Here is a 21,806-nt window from a genome sequence, read left to right on the forward strand (position 1 = left end):
TTTATCCCATTAATTTTATTATCTTGTCAACCTAACTTTTTGACAAATAAAATTAATAGTTGGTGTCTTTTGGTCACACAAATAATAGCAGTGACTCCGATGGGGAGGATACTATTAGATGTGTCTAAGTGTATACCATTACTTGACACTAAGTTCATTAATAAGATTATGCCCCTTCCGTTGGGGAAGATCACACGCTCTTAATTAACTTCCTATAGTCATCCAAAAATGGAAGTCTGTTCTAGTGATCCACAAACAAGCTCATCCGTTATGGAGGAAGGCACTCAGAGCCAACGCGCAAGCTTGTTTGCATCACTTACAAACCAGTAATGGAGACCATAGGATTTATTTAAAAATCCCTCTCCCACTTAGTTATTTATAAATGAGGAATTTTAACTATGCTAGCCTACTAAAACTTGTAAACTAACATGCACACACAGCATTATATAAAAGCAATAAATAGAAAATTTAATTTTCAACTATTATGACTTTTATCTCTAATTGTCCTCCGTGTGTTGTCATCCCAAGCTGCTGCCATATTTGGCCACCGCCACCGGGTCTAGCTGTCGCATCCATCTTGCTCCTAGTTCCGCTGCGCCTCTGGTCCTTAGAAGGTTCCACGCTTTGCAAGATTCGATCCGCGACATAAATAGAATTTTATATTTTGATCCTATATTCCATAAAAGGAATGTACATGTATCTAGATCAAAAAATAAAATCCTAATAAAACTAAATACAGCTCCTGCTGTATTTTAATACAATCATGCACACACAGATAAATGCCCTTGACATGTCCAAGGGTCCAATCACACACATAATAACTAAAAGCCATAATAGTTGGATCCTGCATCCACAAAGTTAGCACATCCTACTATTATCCTGCCTAAATTATGTATGACATGTGCATAATTAAACTAAATACCAAATACACAGAGGCAAAACCCTAGCTCTGATACCAATTGTTGGTTGCTACTCGGAAAACCTAGAGGTTCCACTGTACAAAAATTTTGTACAAAGGTCTGAACCTTTTCCTAGCTACCATGTGTTCTTTTAAATTAAATTTTGGATCGCCTGCGGAACTTAACACGTTTGATCCAAAACTTAATCTATTTGTTCTTTTAGGTTTTGACTTGGATCTCCTGCGAAACTTTACACGTTCGACCCAAGTCTCCTTAAGTTATTAATTCCATTAAATATTAGTTTCCATAATTGGTTCCCAGTACTGACGTGGCGAGGCACATGGCCTTCTTGGATATGGGAGCAACCACCACCGACTAGACAAAACCTTTTATAGAAAGCTAATATTTAATTTCCTAAAATAACTTTAGGTTAACCAAAGAGAACAATCAAATCACAAGGAAAAGAAAAACAAAAGAACACAGCATCGAAAAAACATATTCGAAATTCTAGAACGTAAGCCTCTTGTATTTGGTATTATTTCCATAAATAACTAGCATGATGCGGAAATAAAAATTACTAGTTATACCTTGTAGAAAAACCTCTTGATCTTCTACCGTATTCCTCTTCTAACCTCGGACGTTGTGTGGGCAACGATCTACCGAGATGAGAAACCACCAACCACCTTCTTCTCCTCCAAGCAAGGTTCGGCCACAAAGGAAAACTTCACCAAGGAGAAAAACCAAAAATACTAACCAAGCTCCAAGAGATGCTAGCTTTCTCTCCTTCTTCTTCTTCTTCTCCGAGTAGTATCCGGCCACCACAAGAGCTCCAAAGGAATAGAGATGTTCGGCCACCACAAGAGGAAGAGAGGGAAAGGATGATGATGATGGCCGGCCACACCAAGGAACAAAGAGGAAGAGAAAATAATAGAGGTTGTGTCTTGTGAAGGCACCCTCACCCCTTCTTTTATATTCCTTGGCCTAGGCAAATTAGGAAATTTAATTACAATAAAATTTCCTTAATTCCCTTGACATGATTTAATTGAGAAAAATAAAATAATATTTCCCCAATTAATCTCTAATGGCCGGCCACATCAAGAGGAAGCAAATTGGACAAGTTTCAATCAACAATTAAAACTTTCCTTATTTGTTTCCGGAAATTTTAAAAATAAAATTTCTCTTCAAAAAATCTCTTCATGGTTAATAAAAAGAAATTTCCATAATTTTAATTTTACAACATGTGAATAATTTTTAAAGAGAAAATAAAATATCTCACCAATCTACAAATAAGGAAAGAGATCTAATCTCTTTCTTTAATCTTTTGTAAATTTTACAAGAGAGATAATTTAATTTAAATTCTCTTTAATAAATTATTTCTTCCACATAATAAAAATTAAAATTAAAATTCTTTTTAATTTATTTTGGCCGGCCCTACTAGCTTGGGTTCAAGCTAGGGCCGGCCACCCAATCTTATACCTAGGCCGGCCCTAGCTTGTTCCCAAGCTAGCTTGGCCGACCCCTATTGGGTGGGTATATAAGGTGGGTATAGGTGGGTATAGAACTCTATAAATAAGAGGCTACGATAGGGACCGAGAGGAGGAATTGGTTTTGGTCTCCCGATAAAATTAAGCATCCCGTGTTCGCCCCGAACACACAACTTAATTTTATCAATAATAATTCATTCCACTAGAGAACTATTATTGAACTACCGCACCAATCCCAAATTACATTTTGGGCTCCTTCTTATTATGAGTGTGTTAGTCTCCCTGTGTTTAAGATATCGAATGTCCACTAATTAAGTGAGTTACTGACAACTCATTTAATTAATATCTTAGTCCAAGAGTAGTACCACTCAACTTTATCGTCATGTCGGACTAAGTCCACCTGCAGGGTTTAACATGACAATCCTTATGAGCTCCTCTTGGGGACATTCTCAACCTAGTATCTCTAGGACACAGTTTCCTTCTATAATCAACAACACACACTATAAGTGATACCATTTCCCAACTTATCGGGCTTATTGATTCATCGAACTAAATCTCACCCATTGATAAATTAAAGAAATAAATATCAAATATATGTGCTTGTTATTATATTAGGATTAAGAGCACACACTTCCATAATAACCGAGGTCTTTGTTTCTTTATAAAATCAGTATAAAAGAAACGACCTCAAATGGTCCTACTCAATACACTCTAAGTGTACTAGTGTAATTATACAGTCAAGATAAACTGATACCTAATTACACTACGACCTTCTAATGGTTTGTTCCTTTCCATTTTGGTCGTGAGCTACTGTTTATAATTTATAAGGTACTGATAACATTATCTTCTGCATATGACACCACATGCTATGTTATCTACAATATAAATTTATTGAACAACTACAAACAAATGTAGACAATTTGACCAAATGTGATTCTTTATTCATAATGAATGTTTACAAAGCTTAGGCTTTCAGTATACACTCCAACAGTTGGTTCTATCTTTAAGTTTATCCATTCTGATGGAGAACTTTCAAAAGTGCATATAACAAATATTTCTTCTTCTTCAAGAGCATGAGCTATAATATTGTCCAATTTCTTTAGGAAGTCTTTAACAGAATTCAAGTCATGTACCCAAAGTTTGTGTAGAAATCCATAATCCATTAAAGTAAATGGACTAATAAGTCTTCCTTTGAAATATCTCGGTACATATTTTTTAAAGTCAATATTGGCTTTTCTGAAGGAGTAAATTAGTTAGCATGGACAACCATATTTTTTTGAATTTGCACAGGCTTTGGAGAATTTTTGACATTTTAGTTTATAATTAAATTCAGCTTCGTAGACAATTATCATACCTTCAGGAGGATTTGTATGGAATGCCTTGAGTATTTCACAAAAGTCAAGGAATGTTTGAAAATTAGATTTTTTTACTATACTTCAAATATACGTGGATATGTCTTCTAGGATAGTAGTAGGAAAACCTAAAAGCATTGATTCTGAAACCCTTTATAATGAAGTTTTAGCAGCCTTGGTTTTAAGCTGGACCAAAGTTGAGTAATTAGGCCTATGAATAAGGCTTGAGGGCTATGTGTTTGTTTTTTTCAGACTCATTGGTGTTGGTGCGGGAAGCATCCGATGATCGAACCTTAGTTTTGATAATGGCAAAGGATTCAAACTTAAGTTAGTGTGTGATCTAACATGTTTGAATAAGTGTTTCAGGAAAGTCCTAGCTGCGGTTAGGCAGGTGAAAAACCCTAAGGGGAGGTAACCTTAGGTCCTAGGGGGCGGTAACCCTAGGTGGAGGAAAACCCTAAGGGGCGGTAACCTTAGGTCCTAGGGGGCGGTAACCCTAGGTGGAGAAAAACCCTAAGGGGCGGTAACCTTAGGTCCTAGGGGGTGGTAACCCTAGGCGAAAAGTCCAGTCGGTCTGGAGGACCGGACTGGCATCAGGTAATCTCTCCTGAAGGGAGTAGGTGAGGACGCGTTCCCCGTAGAGGGAACAGTTGGCGTCGAGTCGACCTAGGGTTTCCGGTTGGGAATCCGAAGTCAGACTCGGACAGTCCGAAGACTGTCAGCTCTTTTTGACTTATGAATTATCAGATTCTAACATTGTCTTGCAGGGTATGAAATTGCTCGGACTAACCTTGTTTTGCAGGAGAAGCGGCTCCTGGAAAAAGGCGGTCCGGGCGCCCGAGACCAAATTTTATCCCCTGCGCGACTTCACCACGTGGAGCAACCTAGTTGGCTGGCCACGTCACACTCCAGGCGCCCGGAAAGGTCCCAGGCGCCCGGAACCTCATATAAAAAGAGGGTTGAGGTGCAGCTTCAAATACAACCATCTTCTAAACATTCTCCGTGCGACAAGCGGCTAACGTCTCGACTCAGAAGTGCTGCAATGACAATTCGGAGCTTCAGCTTTATTCTTTTTATTGTCGGTACAATATTCTTTTCTGCTTGAATTGTACTTAGCGTGTAATAGATTTTACGAATTATAGTTGTTGCCCACTGGAAGCGAGTTGTTGCCCACTGGAAGCGATCAAGGATCGCGGGCCTTCGAGTAGGAGTCGTCACAGGCTCCGAACAAAGTAAATCCTTCATGTCTACTTTATTTACTTTTCTGCTGCGTTATTTCTGAACAAGCTTTTACGATTTCGAAAAACAAAATAGCCACGAGCGCTATTCACCCCCCCTCTAGCGCTTTCGATCCATCAATTGGAAGTTGTTTAGCATATATTTTGTCTACTGAATTTTTCCTCCTACCTTTACCAAGGTGCATATAAAAAAATTATGGCCTAGTCTTTTCCTGGCAGAAGTAAATGCTTCATCTAAGGAGTAAAATCCTTTGTAGAATGATTTTTCACATTTTTGTATGACTATTTTGACTTTTTCTCAGTCACAGTATACCTTGTCTGTGATCCAAAAAATACTACGTAACAAGAGTACTTCTTTCCATCCAATTTTTTGTATTGTTGTCAAGAACTAATTTGATAATGCATTGATTATAACAGTCTTATAATTAAAACTTCCTAGTATTGTTGGGATATTCTAAATATTGTCAAGTAAATGGTTTTATATATTGTCAAGTCTTTTTCTTAAGGAGAAATGGAATTGATTCTCATGTTTTGTAAATTGTTGAAGTTCTTGATTGTCAACCCTCATGGTTTTCATGACAAAAGTTTGCACCTTTCGTTGTCTATCCATTCCTGAAATATCCATTAAAGGTTAGTGTAAAAGTTTAGATAAAGTATCTGTTAGAGAATTATTTATTCCCTTAATATGTTCCCAGTGGATTTTTAATCCCCTGTTTATGATTTGTATCTATAAATTCTAACCATCTTTTTGTACTTAGAGTTTTTCTTAATCCTTTTGTTTGCTGGCTATATTTCACAATTGCTTCACAGTCAGTTCTAATTGTAATTTCTTGCTTATTTCAAATAAAAAGCATGAATGCATCAAGACAATAAATTACTGCTAAGAGTTCATAATCTAAGGAAGTTAAATGTCCTTTATCTTTGTATTTTCCTGAGCATATCTACATAAAACTTCAGTAGTTTGGGATCATATTTTCAAGTTTTTCTAAATAATAGTCCCCCATCCTAATTCACATCCATCTGTTTCTATCACCAAGTAATCAGTGTTTAGTGGAAGTGTAAGACTAAAATATTTTTAACCATTGATTTGATCTGTTTCACTAGTTCTATATCTTGTTGATTAAAATATTTCTATCCTATATTTGACATCTTATTATATAATAGTTCGCTAATTTTTCTTATATTTTTTAGATACTGTCGGGCATAATAGAGAAATTCTAAGAAAACTCTAAGTGTTTTTATGTCTTCCATTTTGTCAGGAAAAGACAAGATTTTGAAAATAATATGAGTTTGAAGTGAAAATTTTCCTTGTCCGATTTATACTCCTAGAAATTCTATATGTTTAGTGACTAATTTCATCTTTTTGAGAAATACTATAAGGCTATCTTTTTCAAATAGGTTAAAGATCATATAGAGATGAGTGTAATGCTCATCTTTTGTTTTTGACAAAACTAAGATGCCATCAATATACACACATGTGAATAAAGAGATATCTCTAAATAAATCATTCATTTTTCTTTGAAGTATTCAAAGTATCCTTCTGGACATGAAAAGATCATCTATTCTATCAAATCAGGATGCATCTTAACTTACCAAAATCCTAATTTATATCAAAATTTGAGTACCATTTTGAGTTTTGTATTTTGTTTAGAAGTTGATCTTTATCAAATATCTTAATCTTCTTAACAGTTATCATTAATTTTTTTGTAGTTAAAAAATATTCTAGACTGTTTATATTTTTGTTCAGATCCTTTATTTATTATAAAAGTCAGACTTCTATGCCTAGATGTAGATCTTTAGATTGCTCCAAGAGCTAGTAATTGTTTGATATGCATTGTGCATTTTTTCTATTTCCCAATTTATGTATCTTATGTCTTGGGATTTTATGGTAAGGTATGAGTTTATTATTGCTAATTTACAGTATATCTTATCTGATTCCTAATATTTGGTAGGATTTTATCCTATAATTTCTAGTTTTTCTAATCAAGATATCAGAGAATTTAAGTCTAGTTGCATCTTTATTAAATGCAGTAAATATATAGCAAAAAGTAAATCTTCTGGATGATCTAAGTCTAAGTTATTAGGATCTTCTATAAAAGTTTCCTTTTTATAAAGACTTGTACAACCATATATTATTAGTGTTCCTGTAGTTCGTGGAATGCAAATGCACATGATGATTTCTGCGTTAATAAATAGGAACCTTTGCAAGAACTAGTCTTATCTATATACTAGCATGTATCATTATCATTAATAAGTAATAGAGGTGGATGTTGAAGGTATATCCTTATTAGTGATGGTGGGAATATGTGTGGGCCTTCGTGTTGTAAGGGTATCACCACGCTTCCAGATTTTAGAAGAGTAGTTGGGAACAATTTGAGAGATGATAGGTGTAGAGAGAAATATAACATAGTCTTTTATAAGGAACAATGCTCGATCCTGAGCTATGAGAAAATTATAGGGGATCGGTGGCCGGCTAGAAGGAGGGTTGGATAGCTCGGTCACCCCCAATGCCCTTTCTTCTCTACATGGTTAGTTTGCGCAAGTAAAAATGAAACTAAAACAATGAAAGATCACAAATGCTAACACAATTTTTTTATGTGGTTTGGAGATTGCTTGCTCCTACTCCACGGCGTGTCCTTGAGGTGGACGAACCCTTGATCCTTCGGTGGATCAGTCCCCGGTAATCTCTGGCTAGAGCTTTCTCCTTCTCGGTGGAGCAAACCTCTCACAAAGGATCTCTTCCTCTTTACAAGATGAAGTTTAGGTTTTGGGAGGAAGAGAGTAGACTTGGAAGCTTTGGGCAAAGACTAGGAGTTATTCAACAAGCATGAGTAACCTCCTTCATACCCCAAAGCTTTCTATAAATAAGAGAAGAGAGTTGATCATCATATCAACTCAACCCGACATCAGTCGACTGGTCCATGCACCAGTCGACTGATGTAGCCGTTAGACAAAGCCAACGACTCTCTACAAAAGTCATCTTCTGCCAAAGGCCATATACCAGTCGACTGGTTATGGGACCAGTCGACTGGTCCCCTTAGCCGACGAGCACAGAAGTATTATATGCTTTTTGTGAAATTGGATCGGTCGACTGGTCCTATGACCAGTCGACTGGTCCATTACATTCTCACATAACCATCCTTTCCAGAGTCGCCTTTGAAGTCCTCTTCCTCGTCCTTCGTCTCTCAAATGCACCCGAGCCCGCGGCTCCTCTCCGTGCCATCCTTCACATTGCCTTGAAGTCCACTTCCCTCGGCTCCACTCCATTGCTCCTCGTCCGGTGGTCCCTCAGATATCTTCCACACCATCCTTCACTGACTCAAGGATCTGAGCCCTTGGATGAGCTTTCCAATCTTGGCCGCACCAAGTTCCTCATGTGTTTCACCAAGTTCTGCAAGACTCAAACACATATCAAACACATATGAAAGTCTAACTTAAACTCTTTGACACACACATCGAAACCATGATCATACCGATCAAACTTGGGTCGATTGCACCAACAATCTCCTCCTTTTTTATGTGTGGCAATATGTTTAAGTTAGGCACAAATAATAACTTTGAAAATTACAAGCAACATGTAAACATGAAGCAGAAAACCAAACTCCCCCTAAACATATGCTCTCTTCCTTAATTTTCAAGTTTTGCACACAAGTATGGGAATAAAGGTTTCTAACTTAAACCTATCCATTTCTCCCCCTTTGATGCCATCAAAAAGATTATACCAGACAATCATACACTATATGGCATCAAGTATGACCAAATTTTGACCAAAAAATTGATTTCAGAAAACAACAGTACATTGGAAAGCTAGTACCAATCGGTACCAGTCGACTGGTAACTGATGTAGTCGACTGGTACATTTTGAAACCGAATTTTTAGCCTTTTGCAGCCAACTTTGACTAGTAATTGTTGGTGCAATTGACTCAAATTTGATCGGTATGATCATGGTTTTGATGTGTGTGTCAAAGAGTTTAAGTTAGCCTTTCATATGTGTTTGATATGTGTTTGAGTCTTGCAAGACTTGGTGAAACACACAAGGAACTTGGTGCGACCAAGATTGGAAAGCTCATCCAAGGGCTCAGATCCTTGAGTCGGTGAAGGATGGTGTGGAAAATATCCGAGGGACCGCCAGACGAGGAGCAATGGAGTGGAGCCGAGGAAAGTGGACTTCAAGGCAACGTGAAGGATGACACGGAGAGGAGCCGCGAGCTCGGGTGCATCTGAGGGACGAAGGCCGAGGAAGAGGACTTCAAAGGCGACTCCGAAAAGGATGGTTGTGTCAGAATGTAATGGACCAATCGACCAGTCGACTGATCCAATTTCACAAAAAACACAGAATGCTTCTGTGCTCGTCGGCTAAGGGGACCAGTCGACTGGTATATGGCCGTTGGCAAAAGATGACTTTTGCAGAGAGCCGTTGGCTGTGTCTAACGGCTACATCAGTCGACTGGTGCATGGACCAGTCAACTGATGTCAGGGTTGAATTGATATAATGATCAACTCTCTTCTCTTATTTATAGGAAGCTTTGGGGCATGAAGGAGGTTACTCATGCTTGTTGAATAACTCCTAGTATTTGCCCAAAGCTTCCATGTCTACTCTCTTCCTCCCAAAACCTAAACTTCATCTTGTAAAGAGGAAGAGATCATTTGTGAGAGGTTTGCTCCACCGAGAAGGAGAAAGCTCTAGCCGGAGATCACCAGGGACTGATCCACAGAAGGATCAAGGGTTCGCCCACCTCAAGGACACGCCGTGGAGTAGGAGCAAGCAATTTCTGAACCACGTAAAGGAATCGTATTAGTGTTTATGATCTTTCATTATTTTAGTTTCATTTTTACTTGTGCAAACTAACCGTGTAGAGAAGAAAGGGAATTAGGAGTGACCGAGCTATCCAACCCCCCTTCTAGCCGGCCACCGATCCCCTACAAAAACTAAGCCCTAAAATTAAGTGGAGATTAGGTTGTGGAAGTTGTCTAATCCAAAGTTTGGGTAGAGTGAGAGAAGAACCAAATTTATCACAGTTCGTATAAAACTATACATGAATATTGGTGACAAACTTGTGACAGGATAATTGTTGACCAGACTGGGTACTAACAAGGGGGTTAGTGGCTATTTTAATGAGTTCTGAAGGTATGATTGAGAGTATAGCTGTTTCATCAATGGTTGAATTAGTGGCTCCACTATCAAGAAAGACATATAGTGCAAATCCATGTTCGTGTATGTTGACTAGACAATGCACTTTGATATCAATAATTTGTCGAGTATTGCAGATACTGGGAATTTTTATGAAAACTAATTTAGTATATGAGGTTGGTTCATTTATTGCAATTCTTTTGCCTCTATTGTCAATTATAGGGACAGAGGATCGATTGTTTGAGATTAGCTAGTTTGGCTTTGTAGGGAACTAGGGCTCTAAACACACGAAAGCGCAGCAGAAAACATCTAATTCCTCTCTAGAAGATCAATGCGAAAGGAAACCATATACTGAGTTTCTACATGAAGTAGGGAGTTATACCTTTGGTACGTGCACACGATCTCCCAATAGCTAGGATCTTAGTACGATCACGCGTCCGTGCCTCTAACGGGTATCCACACAAACAAGCTTCATTTGTCTCACAAACTCACAAAGTGGAGAAGGCAACCACCTAAGGTTGTGCTAGCAACCAAGATAGGCGGTTTCGACCAAGAGAAGGAAGAAGGTGGAAGAAGAAGACTAAAAGTTTTTCATCTAATGAAAATTTTATCCATAAATCATATTTATATCCATCTCATGAATACCAAAGAATTTTACCCTTTGGTTTTCCAATCCAATAGTTCAAAATTGATCATTCAATCTAATGGTTCAAAATTGACCATTCATCTTCCTAGTTAAATTCAAGTTCACCTAATGAGTTTAACTCATTAAACCATTGCCCAAGGAGTCTAACTCATTGAACCATATCAATCCAAATTGGCTCCATGAACATCAATCCAAATGGGCTCCATGAATCTAATTCGAATTAGACTCAATCCAATAATTGGATCCAATTGAGTCTAACTCAATGAGTCTAATTTGGATTAGATTTAATCCAATAATCCATAATATGAACTCATCTCCAAATCAATTTATTCTTTGTGTGTGGGCTAATAGGTTCTTGTTACGTTGGCAATGTATACAAATCAACATTTAGATATATAAGCAATGAGTGACATCTAGCAAGACATTATTGCTATCCAAGCGATGAAAATGTCGAGATCCGACTTAACTTTTCCGTAGCTATTATCTTGTATAACTTGGTCATTCTATCCTTGATATCTAGATTGATCAATAAGGCATAGACCATGTCATCCTCTTATCAATCTTTGTATTTTTTTGATATCTAGGTAGACACACTAAAATAAATAAGCTCAATATAACATATTGACTCATTTGAACATGACCATGCATTCTTGTGTCCTACTAATCAAGGGGCCCACAGGAATCACTTCTGTCATATGGAAGAGATAGATCCCATCTACATCACTCACATCCCTCCGCATAACTCATTGCATACCAGTGATCAACTTTATAGTCACCCTGTTACAAGTGACGTTTGCCGATAGCAAAGTATACAACGCCTTATGTAGGGAACCGTAGTGACTTCAGGTGTAAGGACTATTCATACCAATAGTCACATGAGAATGTTTATGACACTCATATAATGATCCATGAAACATTCTCATGGTGGATCATTCAGTATATATTCTCTAATATATACCCATGTGACAACTTGATATCTTATATCCATGACTTGTGAGATTAAGTCATCTGTTGACCTACATGCTAGTCTCAACGCATTAATATTGTCCTTGCATATTAATGCTTGACTAGGAATAGTTAAGAGTAGTATTCTATGTATATCTACAATATCTCACTATCAATTCAACTAATTGATATGTTGTAGATTAGAACTTCCTACTCTAGGACATTATTATACTTATTCATTCGACACTGAATTGAAGTTAATATAAAAACCAACTTTACCTTTATTAATAATGAAATATGATATAAAAGGAGTCCTTTACAATTATTTTATAATTGGTATTAGGGCTAATACTAACAGACTTCTAGTAGATTGAGTCGAGTTTCTAAAACTGAGACTCTTTTTCAAGAAGCACATTTCTTGTATTCCCTCGTACTTGTTGAGTAGTGGGTATAAAGATATTAAATGTTTGTTGTAAGCATATGTTATAAATTTATCTCCTGTGAGCTTACAGGTTCTTCTTTTGTCCATGGCTGGGTAAAACTCACATAAGAAATAAGGAACATTATTTGTTCTTATTTTTAGGGTCCATTCATATAAACATTCTAGTAAGTTAGGTTTTAGTGAAGTAGTTTATGGTATCGAATGAGTAAACATAAAGTTCATGTTATTTAGGTATAAATCCTTCTATTGTTATGTTAAGTCATCAATTTCTAACTGGAATATATATATATATATATATATATATATATATATATATATATATATATATATATATATATATATATATATATATATATATATATCCTTTCATGGTGATCTCATACACTCTAGAAGGGGATAAAATATAGGAGCTTATTTAGCTTTAGTCTAACGACGTTCATTAACAGAGGGCACAAGATAATCTGAAACAATATTTGTACCTAGGATTGTCAAACAGACCAATTCTGGTGGGACGGGGCTAGCCCATTAGAAATTCGTCATATGGCAGGGCTGAGTAAGCTGAACCATCATCTTAGTGAGCGGGAAAATTTTCAACCCAATCTAAGAAAGATTACAGGTTAGGTGAGTCAACTCATGAGCATGTCAAAAAAATAAATAATCAAAGAAATATTAGAATTTTTGTTTGGATTGCAAGTTAGATAGGTCAAGCTCACAAGCAAAAAATGAAAAACGAAAAAGTTAAAAATTCAAAAAAAAATTTTGCGATTTAAGCGGGTTAAACTCACGAGCCTATTGAGTTTTTTATTTGCTTTTAAATTTTGGAAAGAGAAAAAAAATTTCTCAACTCGCGGGCTACTGAAGCCCACCATGAGCGGACTCCTGCGGGTCACACGCTTAGGCAAGTCGATCTGCTTAAACTTATTTTAAAATAAATTAATAAAATTTTAACTTAACCTATTTAAATTATTTAATAGGATAGGTTAATTAATAAAGTTAAAGATGAAAACCTCCTATTCTAAAATTAATTGCTTTCTTAAAACCGTTTAATTTTTCCTAGAAAGATATAAAAAGTTGTCTTCTAGGGAAAACAAATAAAAAATAAAAATAAAATAATAATAATAATAATAATAATAATAATAAACGATCGATGATAGAGACAGCGTGTTGCTTTTGTTGAGCATCCGATATATTTCTTCATATTATTTAAGGTTAATTGTCATATTTAACGAATTTTTACAATTAAAAACATTTAATTTTGCCATAAACCTTTTTGCCAAATTCTCTCTTTTGACTGATGAACTCCCCCTTCGCCCGCTAGCAACGCAATCGCCGCAACGAAACAGAAAAATCTTTCAGAAAGAGACAGCGGCGTTGAAAGCGATGCTTCGATCGCGTTCGAAGAAGATTTAGATTTTGTTTCGGCGCCATCTTCATTCATGTTCTGTTGCCAAGAACCCAAGCAATCTCGATTCTTGTATGCGTTTGCTTTGCTTGGCAGTCAGATCTTCATAGGTCCTCTCCTTCGGCGGGAGACAGGATGGGCTCCTCCCTCTTCGCTTTCTGCTGACGGCTTCGCCTAGAGGTACGACCTTTATTGTGGGTCATGATTAATTTGTCAGCTTAAAGTCGCCTCTCTTTTCGCGATTGGGATCGGTTTGATTTCTATTCAACGCTGTTCGGGTCGAGAGATGGATCTGGTTTTGGTAGATTTTCACTTCGGCTGTTGTTTCCTTCACTTGAAAATGCGATCTTGATGGATTTTCTCAGATTAGGGTACTTTCTCTCTCTTTTGTCGAATTTCGTTTGTTGAATGATCTTTCATGTTAAATTCTTCATCTTAAGATCATTTGAGTTAGCATTTGCCCTTTTGCGATGCAATTCTTTTAAGACATTAGGAAGTTGTATTTCTATAAAATATGATGTGTTGTTCTTATCTTATTTATCCCAGTTATTGAATTGCTCTGGGAATCTGCGATTGATCTTGTTGATAGTAGATAACCGTAAACCGTCAAATCAACCACTGAGAGGTTTGTTATCAATCAGTTTTAAGCTGCCTTGAAACTAACATGTTTCCTCTATTGATCATTGTACCATCCTTTTATTCCCTTTCTTTCTATAAAGAAGTTCATGCTCCCTTTGCAAGAAAATGAATCGTCATCTTCTTTATTGTTTTTTTTTTTGCCATTTCTAGAGTCACTCTTTTGCATCAACAGTGTATGTGAAGTTCTTAAACTGTGCAATGTTCAATGCAGTAGCACATCAAATTGCAAGTGATGACTTATGATTGTCATTAATCAACAAACTATACTACTGATTTGGTCATAAAGCAACAAAGTTCATGCGTTTATATTTATTTAAATTTCACATTTTTACCATAACTTTACTTCATGATTCTCACTTTCCCCATTTGAACTTTCTTGGGCAGATCAATGGCACAAAAGGAAGAAGTGGATGTTCATGAAATTACAGTGAAGTGTGGCACAAAAGGAAGTATGAGGAGATGTTCAACTAGCGGAACAATTACTAAAGGTTCTTCAGATGCTTCTATCAGAAGTGAAAAGCCAATACCTCACTATCTAAGAGTTTCGGCAGGTTCCTGCCATGATATCTGCAAGTATGGAAGGAAACATGATTCTGTACCTGAGTCTAAGAGCCCCCAAAAGCCTTCACCTCATTATCGAAGAGCTTCTACTGGCTCTTGCCATGATATTAGCAAGTATGGACGAAAACATGAATCTGAAACTGTATCTAAGCAACGTCTTTCATTCTCCAAATCTGGCGGCAAGCTGAAATTGATAGATGAGTCACTTGTAGCAAACAACCTAAACATGGAGAATTGTAAGAAGAGGGCTACAATCAAGCAGAAATACTCATTCCAAAAGGATGAGCTTCCTGAGAAAATGGCTGATAGTAATCTGAAGGCTGGATCGAAGCTTGGAACTTCAGATAAATATATGGATATCAAGTTACAATCTGTGTCATCATGCCAGAAAAGTAGTGTTTCTAGTGATCAGGAAGTTCTTCAGACATCAGAAATTAAAGAGGCTGGAACAAAGATCAAGGATGATGGAACTCCAGAGAAATATGTTGATATTAAGTTTTGGTCTGTGTCATCATGCAAGAAAAACTTTCTTTCAAGTGATCGGGAAGTCCTTGGAACTTCAGAATGTAAAGATACTAAAGTGCAAGTAATTGATTTAAAAGATGAAACTAAGAAACAAGTTATGAAATTGAAGACTCCGAGCAAGTTGAATTCATTGGTTTACAAGAGTAAAATTGATGAGCAGAAGCATGCACCTTCTGCAGAAGGAAATGATGCAGTTCAAAAGTTGGGTGCAATCACAAACAAAACCCCAACTTTCCTAGAACCCACAGCATCTTCTAAGGCTAAGCTTGTTGCTGCACATGACAACCCTACAGATCTGAACCATAATTCATCAGTGTCTCATGTTAATGAAAAGTATGTGGCATCTAAGGAAGCAGGGATTAGCAAGGAGAAGGAAAGAATTGATAAAGCTACTAGAGAATCAACAAAAACACCAGCAAAGCATATCCTGAGATCATCTACAGCTTCTCCATCTCTCAAGCGTGTTGGTGATGACATTTTGAGTTTGAGGCAAAGAAAGGACCAGATTGTTAAAGAAGCAACTCTAACAAACAATAGAGAAGTTTCAAAAGTTGGGCATGATGCTGAGGTCAACGGGGAGAAAACATTGCAGGTTATTGATAATTCATTCGAAAAGGTTGATTTAGATTCCTCTGAGCAAAGAGTATTGCAAGTGGAGAATGTTCTATCCAAACTACAAAAACAAACTCTAGTAAAGCATGAGAGTAGCGAAGAGAAAACATTTCAGGTCATTGGTGAGATACATGAGAAGGTCAATTTGGATTCTTCAGATTTACCTGCACATTTACCAGTTGAAAAATTGTTGGCATTGGAGTACAGTAACTGGGATGCCAATCAGGAATTGCTTGAAGTAAACAATTTCAATATAGATCTTACAGAGAAGAAAGCACTCGGTGGTGGTGCAGTGGAATTGAATTCTGATGACTTGAAATTCACTGAACCAGAAAATGATGACATTAAATTCCCAGAGCAAAATTTGTTGAAGCTAGTGGAAATTGATTTTGCATCCAAAGATATGGAAACTACACAGTCGAAATTACTCGCAGCAGAGAATGGCTTACCAATGCAGAAATCTCTAAAACTAGATGACAAGGCTCTTGTTTCCCCAGTTCTGCAACATCATGAACACAAATTCTACAAACAAGTGAACCTAGAGACAGTTGATATTAGTCCTCCAGAACTGAAATCTGATGATTACCAATTATCTCAATTGGCTACAGATTATGAAGAGGTTGAGGGATCAGAGTACTCATACTCTGATTCATCTGAAAAGGAGTCTGAGCATGAATTGGAAGAGAACAAAGACAATTGTGAATCCTCAAAAGGCATAGAGAGGAGGTCGAAAAGAAATTCAGCCATCCATCCAGATGATACAAATCCTACAGCGTACAAATTAAAATTCAGGAGAGGCAAGACCATCGAGGTCCAACCTGAATACAGTGGTCCAAGAAGACTGAAGTTTAGGAGAAGAACAGTAGATGGGAATGTTGAAGGCATTCAAACAGAAAGGAGGAACTTCAGAAAGAGTGAGATAAGTGAACCAGCAAATGCTTCCAGTGCAGAGACTCAAGGCATTATGTTGAAACATCAAAGCCTGCAGGACAAAAAAGATGAACGAGTCTTGTTCAACAACGTGATTGAAGAAACTGCCAGTAAGTTAGTGGAGACCAGGAAGAGCAAGGTGAAGGCATTGGTTGGTGCTTTTGAAACTGTGATATCTCTTCCAAGATAATAAACCAGACTCTACATCCTAAGTTGCTTGCTAATTTGTTTTGTGATGATAATTAGTTGAATCTTTATCAAAGAATTTCCAAAAAATCTGTATATAATATTGTGTGCAGGCAGAGAGGTCTATTAAGTTTGTTATAGGAAGAGTTATCTGTTTGGTTACAAGCAAGTTTATGTTAGAGAAGTTGCTTAATTGGAGAAGTTAATTTGATGGTTAGAGATTCGATGCCTTTGGTAGACTCTTTTAATGCCTTGTTTGGCCCTATGCATTTGCAAGGAACTGTAAAGTGGTGTGTGCTAAGCAATGTAATTACAGATTGCAACTCGATCAAATTGGATAGTGAAAAGTTTATGGAGAGATTGTTCTTCTCCTACAATGGGTGCGGTTTCTATTTCTTTTAAATGTCATTGTAGCTTGGAAAAATATCTGGTACTGATACCTAAGAAGAGCTTCAAATTATGTTCTTTAAAAAAAAAATAGTGCAGGTGTCCCAACTTCAGGGATTAATCTCGAAGATAGATGATCTTCTCTTGATTTGCCTACCAAACAGATTTATAGTATAATTTATGTACGCTCAAAGTCGTTCTCTATAATATTCCTCTTATGTGAGATTCGAATCTTAGCCTCTTAATCTTCTTCTGCGGCTTACCACTGCATTAGACCCCTGTGGAGGTTAAAATTATGATTTTGTTCATTGCCTAATTAATCTTTGAGGTAGATGATTTTCTCCTTAGTTTGCCGCCAAATAACACTCAAAAAATAGCATATATGACTCTTTTTTTTTTTTTTTTTTGGTATAATCTCGATGTTCGGCCTTCACCCAACTAATTTTGGAGGTAAACCAACTTCTCCTATCAAATAACACTCAAAAGCGGGCCTATAAAATTTTAGTCCCAGATAAAATTTGAACTATCTTTCTATTATTCCAACCTTACACTACAATTAAAATTACCGACCGTGTAATCAAATATTAAACATGAGATAATTAGATGAATCTCTCTTGGCCTAATTTAACAGTGTCGGTCTGTTCTAGAGTTACGATATAGCAGTAAGACCTTTAAATAAATAATTAATTAGACATAAAGTTTGAATTCTAAGTACAGTGTATTAAGAAATTTTTTTTTAATAGAACCATAAATCTAAAAATATTGACTATTTAGATGGATCTCCATGAACATTTCTTAATTTATCTTAGTAATCAATATAAAATTTTAACGGTTGAACTGATATTATAGTGATCTTTATGAATCTTTTTAATTTATCCTAATAATCAATGTAAAATTTAAGTGGAGCTGAATTGATATTTTTAAAATTAGTAGGTTTATATATTGTCTGCGCGTGGACTTTCAGTATTGTTTGTATTCAATGGCAGAGAACATGAATTATGCGTTTATCAAACCAATATAAAATATGTTTATACTATCCTTTAACTAAAACTCAAATAACTAACTACTTATTTAAAAAAAACACACACATATATATTACTATTTTTATGTTCATATGAAGTTGAGAATAAAACTAACAGATTTACAATTCAATCGATTTGACTTAAATTGGCCTGAAAAATGAATTTGGTCAATTTAATCTCCATGTTAATGTACAGTTCTACCAATTAGGTAGATTTGAAGGCATTTGATCTGCCCATAAAATAATTTTACTATCGATCTTCCAATTATTTTTCTCTTCCTTTTCCAATTTTATTTCTTCGTCTCCCTCTCCAATCGCCATAAAACCTGTTCTTCCTCCCAACTCATTCATGCATTCGTCGCACTACAGCTTTTAATCCTCGGAGGTGTTTCCTTTCCCGAGAGCCACGTTGAGTGAATGTGTTGTTGAATTTTTCTTTCCGTTTTGTAATTCTTCATCTGGACTCTTTCCCTTTGATCGCAGACACGCATTTGCAAATCTTGGTTCGATTGCAGGAAAAAGAAGAAGGAAAAAAAAAAAAAAAATCTAATCTTTGCTCGAGGTTTGCGTTTGGGTAGGCAATGGGCAGGGCTCAAGGAAACCTGGCGTCGTTGTTGAACAACCGATGGCTAGTCTTCGTGGCGGCGATGTGGGTGCAGGCCGTCGCCGGCATCGGATACCTCTTCGGCAGCCTCTCTCCGGTGATCAAGAGCGCCCTCGGCTACAACCAGCGCCAGATCGCCGGCCTCGGCGTCGCCAAGGACCTCGGCGACAGCATCGGCTTCCTCGCCGGCACTCTCTGCGAGGTCCTCCCCCTTTGGGCCGCCCTCCTCGTCGGCGCCCTCCAGAACTTCGTCGGATACGGCTGGGTCTGGCTCATCGTCACCGGCCGAGCGCCGCCGTTGCCTCTCTGGGCGGTCAGTTCGTCGTCTTCATCCCTTAAAGATCTCATTTTGCCGCCAAAGATCTCATTTTTTGGGGGGCATTTCCACAGATGTGCGTTCTCATCTTCGTGGGCACCAATGGCGAAACCTACTTCAACACCGCCGCTCTGGTTTCCTGCGTGCAAAACTTCCCCAAAAGCAGGGGCCCGATCGTGGGCATCCTCAAGGGCTTCGCCGGCCTCAGCGGCGCCATCTTGACCCAAATCTTCGCCATGGTCCACTCCCCCGACCACGCCGCTCTCATCTTCATGGTGGCAGTCGGACCCTCCATGGTGGTCATTGCCCTGGTCTTCATCGTCCGCCCCGTCTCCGGCCACCGCCAAGCTCACTCCTCCGATGCCTCCAGCTTCCTCTTCGTCTACACCATCTGCATGGTTCTCGCAGCCTACCTGCTCGGCGTAATGCTCCTGGAAGACTTCCTCGACCTCAGCCACACCATCATCGTCTTGCTCACCGCAATTCTGTTCTTCCTATTACTCCTCCCGATCGCCATACCTCTGTGGCTCACCTTCCAAATCGATGCCGTTTCCCCCGCGGAAGAGTTTCTGCTCCCCGCAGTTCCTAAGACGGAGACGACGAGCAAAGCCGGGGAGCAGGCCGAGGCCATCCTGAGCGAGCTCGAGGACGAGAAGCCGAAGGAGGTGGACTTGCTTCCGCCGTCGGAGAGGCGGAGGAGGATTGCTCATTTGCAGGCCAGGCTGTTTCAGGCCGCCGCCGAGGGGGCCGTCAGGGTGAAGAAGAGGAGAGGCCCTCACAGAGGAGAGGACTTCACCTTGTCTCAGGCACTGATCAAAGCAGATTTCTGGCTCATGTTCATCTCTCTGCTGCTCGGCTCAGGATCTGGATTGACGGTGATCGACAATCTCGGACAGATGAGCGAATCTCTAGGCTATCAAGACACTCACATCTTCGTGTCCATGATCAGCATCTGGAACTTCCTCGGCAGAGTAGGAGGCGGCTATTTGTCGGAGATAATCGTCAGGGACTACGCATTTCCAAGGCCGGCGGCCATGGCCGTGTCCCAGGTGATAATGGCGATCGGGCACTTGTTCTTCGCCATGGCCTGGCCTGGCACGATGCACGTCGGAACCTTGCTCATCGGCCTCGGGTATGGAGCTCACTGGGCCATTGTTCCAGCCGCTGCCTCTGAGCTTTTCGGATTGAAGAACTTCGGAGCACTGTACAATTTTCTGACAGTGGCGAACCCTGCCGGCTCTCTGATCTTCTCCGGCCTCATTGCGAGCTCCATTTATGATTCAGAAGCAGAGAAACAAGCTGGTGGCGGGCGGCTGCACAACCCTGATGAAGCATTGAAATGCAGAGGAGCCGTATGTTTCTTCTTGAGCTCGTTGATTATGTCAGGGCTTTGCGTGATCGCGGTCGTCTTGAGCTTGGTGCTCGTTTACAGGACGATCGTCGTGTATCGCAATCTTTATGGACGGGCTCTGGTTTGAACTAATTTGGTGGCTAGCTATGAAGGATTTTTCTTGTGAACTATAAGATTTATTGTTTTGGATTGCATCTGTGAACTATATTGTTTTCTTATGAATAAATTACAACTGTCAAAGGCGATTCTTCTTCCCTTTCTCCTTCTCTTCTTCTTTTCTTTGTTTTTTTTTTTCCCCCTGACATGCTTCGCAAGTTCCTCTGAAATGTTGTTTCAGCGAGCAAAATAAATTAAGGAGACTTCGACTAGTTGATATACATAGTAATAATCATCTATTTCTAGCTAGTCTATCATCACCAACTAATATTCATTTAAATTAGTGGGGTTATAGAGTTCTCTTAATTTATTTTACTTATTAAAATATTATTTTAATTATATTATCACTCTCCAATGATCCATCAATAAGAAGGGCAAGGATCCATTCATGGATCCTTAATGAAGTTGGTCGAAAATATCCTCTCACATAATCACTTGCTTGATTTAACATAAAACCTTTTTACATAAATAATCAAAATCAACATAAGAAATAAAAATATTATTGTAGCAGTTAGCAACCAATTGCTACACTTAACTAGGGATGGCAATTTTCCCCGCGGGTTTGGGACCTCACGGGGAAAACCCGAAATGGGGATGAGGATCTCCGATTTTTCGGGGATGGGGCGGGTATGGAAATACTATCCCCATCCCCGAACCCGCCCCGAATATTATTATTATTAATACTAATAAATAATAATATGATTTTTTTAAAAAGTATTAATAATAGTATTAATATTAATATTAAAATTTTTGAAAATATTATTAATAATAATATTATTAATATTGATATTAATATTAATATTATCAATTGACCCAAACAAATCACAGACACTAGAATAGCTCATGCCAGGTCAGATTACATGTATTAATATTAATATTAATATTGATGATAATATTGGTATTAATACATGGTAGTTAAACTTTCACCTCCATGGATTGCAATTGATGATACAGTGGCTACCATTTTGGTGTTTATGTG

At 38.0% G+C, this 21,806-nt stretch overlaps 2 protein-coding genes across 5 annotated transcripts; both read left to right on the top strand.

The window, feature by feature from the left end:
• The first annotated feature begins 13,432 nt into the window (after positions 1-13,432).
• On the top strand, positions 13,433-17,325 carry LOC121971666. Of its 4 annotated transcripts, none has more exons than XM_042523033.1 (3): positions 13,433-13,719; positions 14,086-14,164; positions 14,563-17,325. In XM_042523033.1, exon 3 carries the CDS (start codon positions 14,567-14,569, stop codon positions 16,994-16,996), a length of 2,430 nt encoding a protein of 809 aa, XP_042378967.1. In that variant the 5' UTR covers positions 13,433-13,719; positions 14,086-14,164; positions 14,563-14,566; the 3' UTR covers positions 16,997-17,325. The 4 variants fall into 4 exon arrangements, with proteins under 4 accessions (XP_042378967.1, XP_042378966.1, XP_042378965.1 ...); XM_042523035.1 differs by lacking the exon at positions 13,433-13,719 and adding an exon at positions 13,795-13,910; XM_042523032.1 differs by lacking the exon at positions 14,086-14,164.
• A 1,369-nt stretch (positions 17,326-18,694) lies between these two features.
• On the top strand, positions 18,695-20,926 carry LOC121971667 (protein NUCLEAR FUSION DEFECTIVE 4-like). Its single transcript, XM_042523036.1, has 2 exons — positions 18,695-19,317; positions 19,395-20,926. Exons 1-2 carry the CDS (start codon positions 18,982-18,984, stop codon positions 20,796-20,798), a joined length of 1,740 nt encoding a protein of 579 aa, XP_042378970.1. The 5' UTR covers positions 18,695-18,981; the 3' UTR covers positions 20,799-20,926.
• Positions 20,927-21,806: the final 880 nt, after the last annotated feature.

This window comes from Zingiber officinale, chromosome 4A (assembly GCF_018446385.1).
Source record: "Zingiber officinale cultivar Zhangliang chromosome 4A, Zo_v1.1, whole genome shotgun sequence".
Lineage (NCBI taxonomy): Eukaryota > Viridiplantae > Streptophyta > Magnoliopsida > Zingiberales > Zingiberaceae > Zingiber > Zingiber officinale.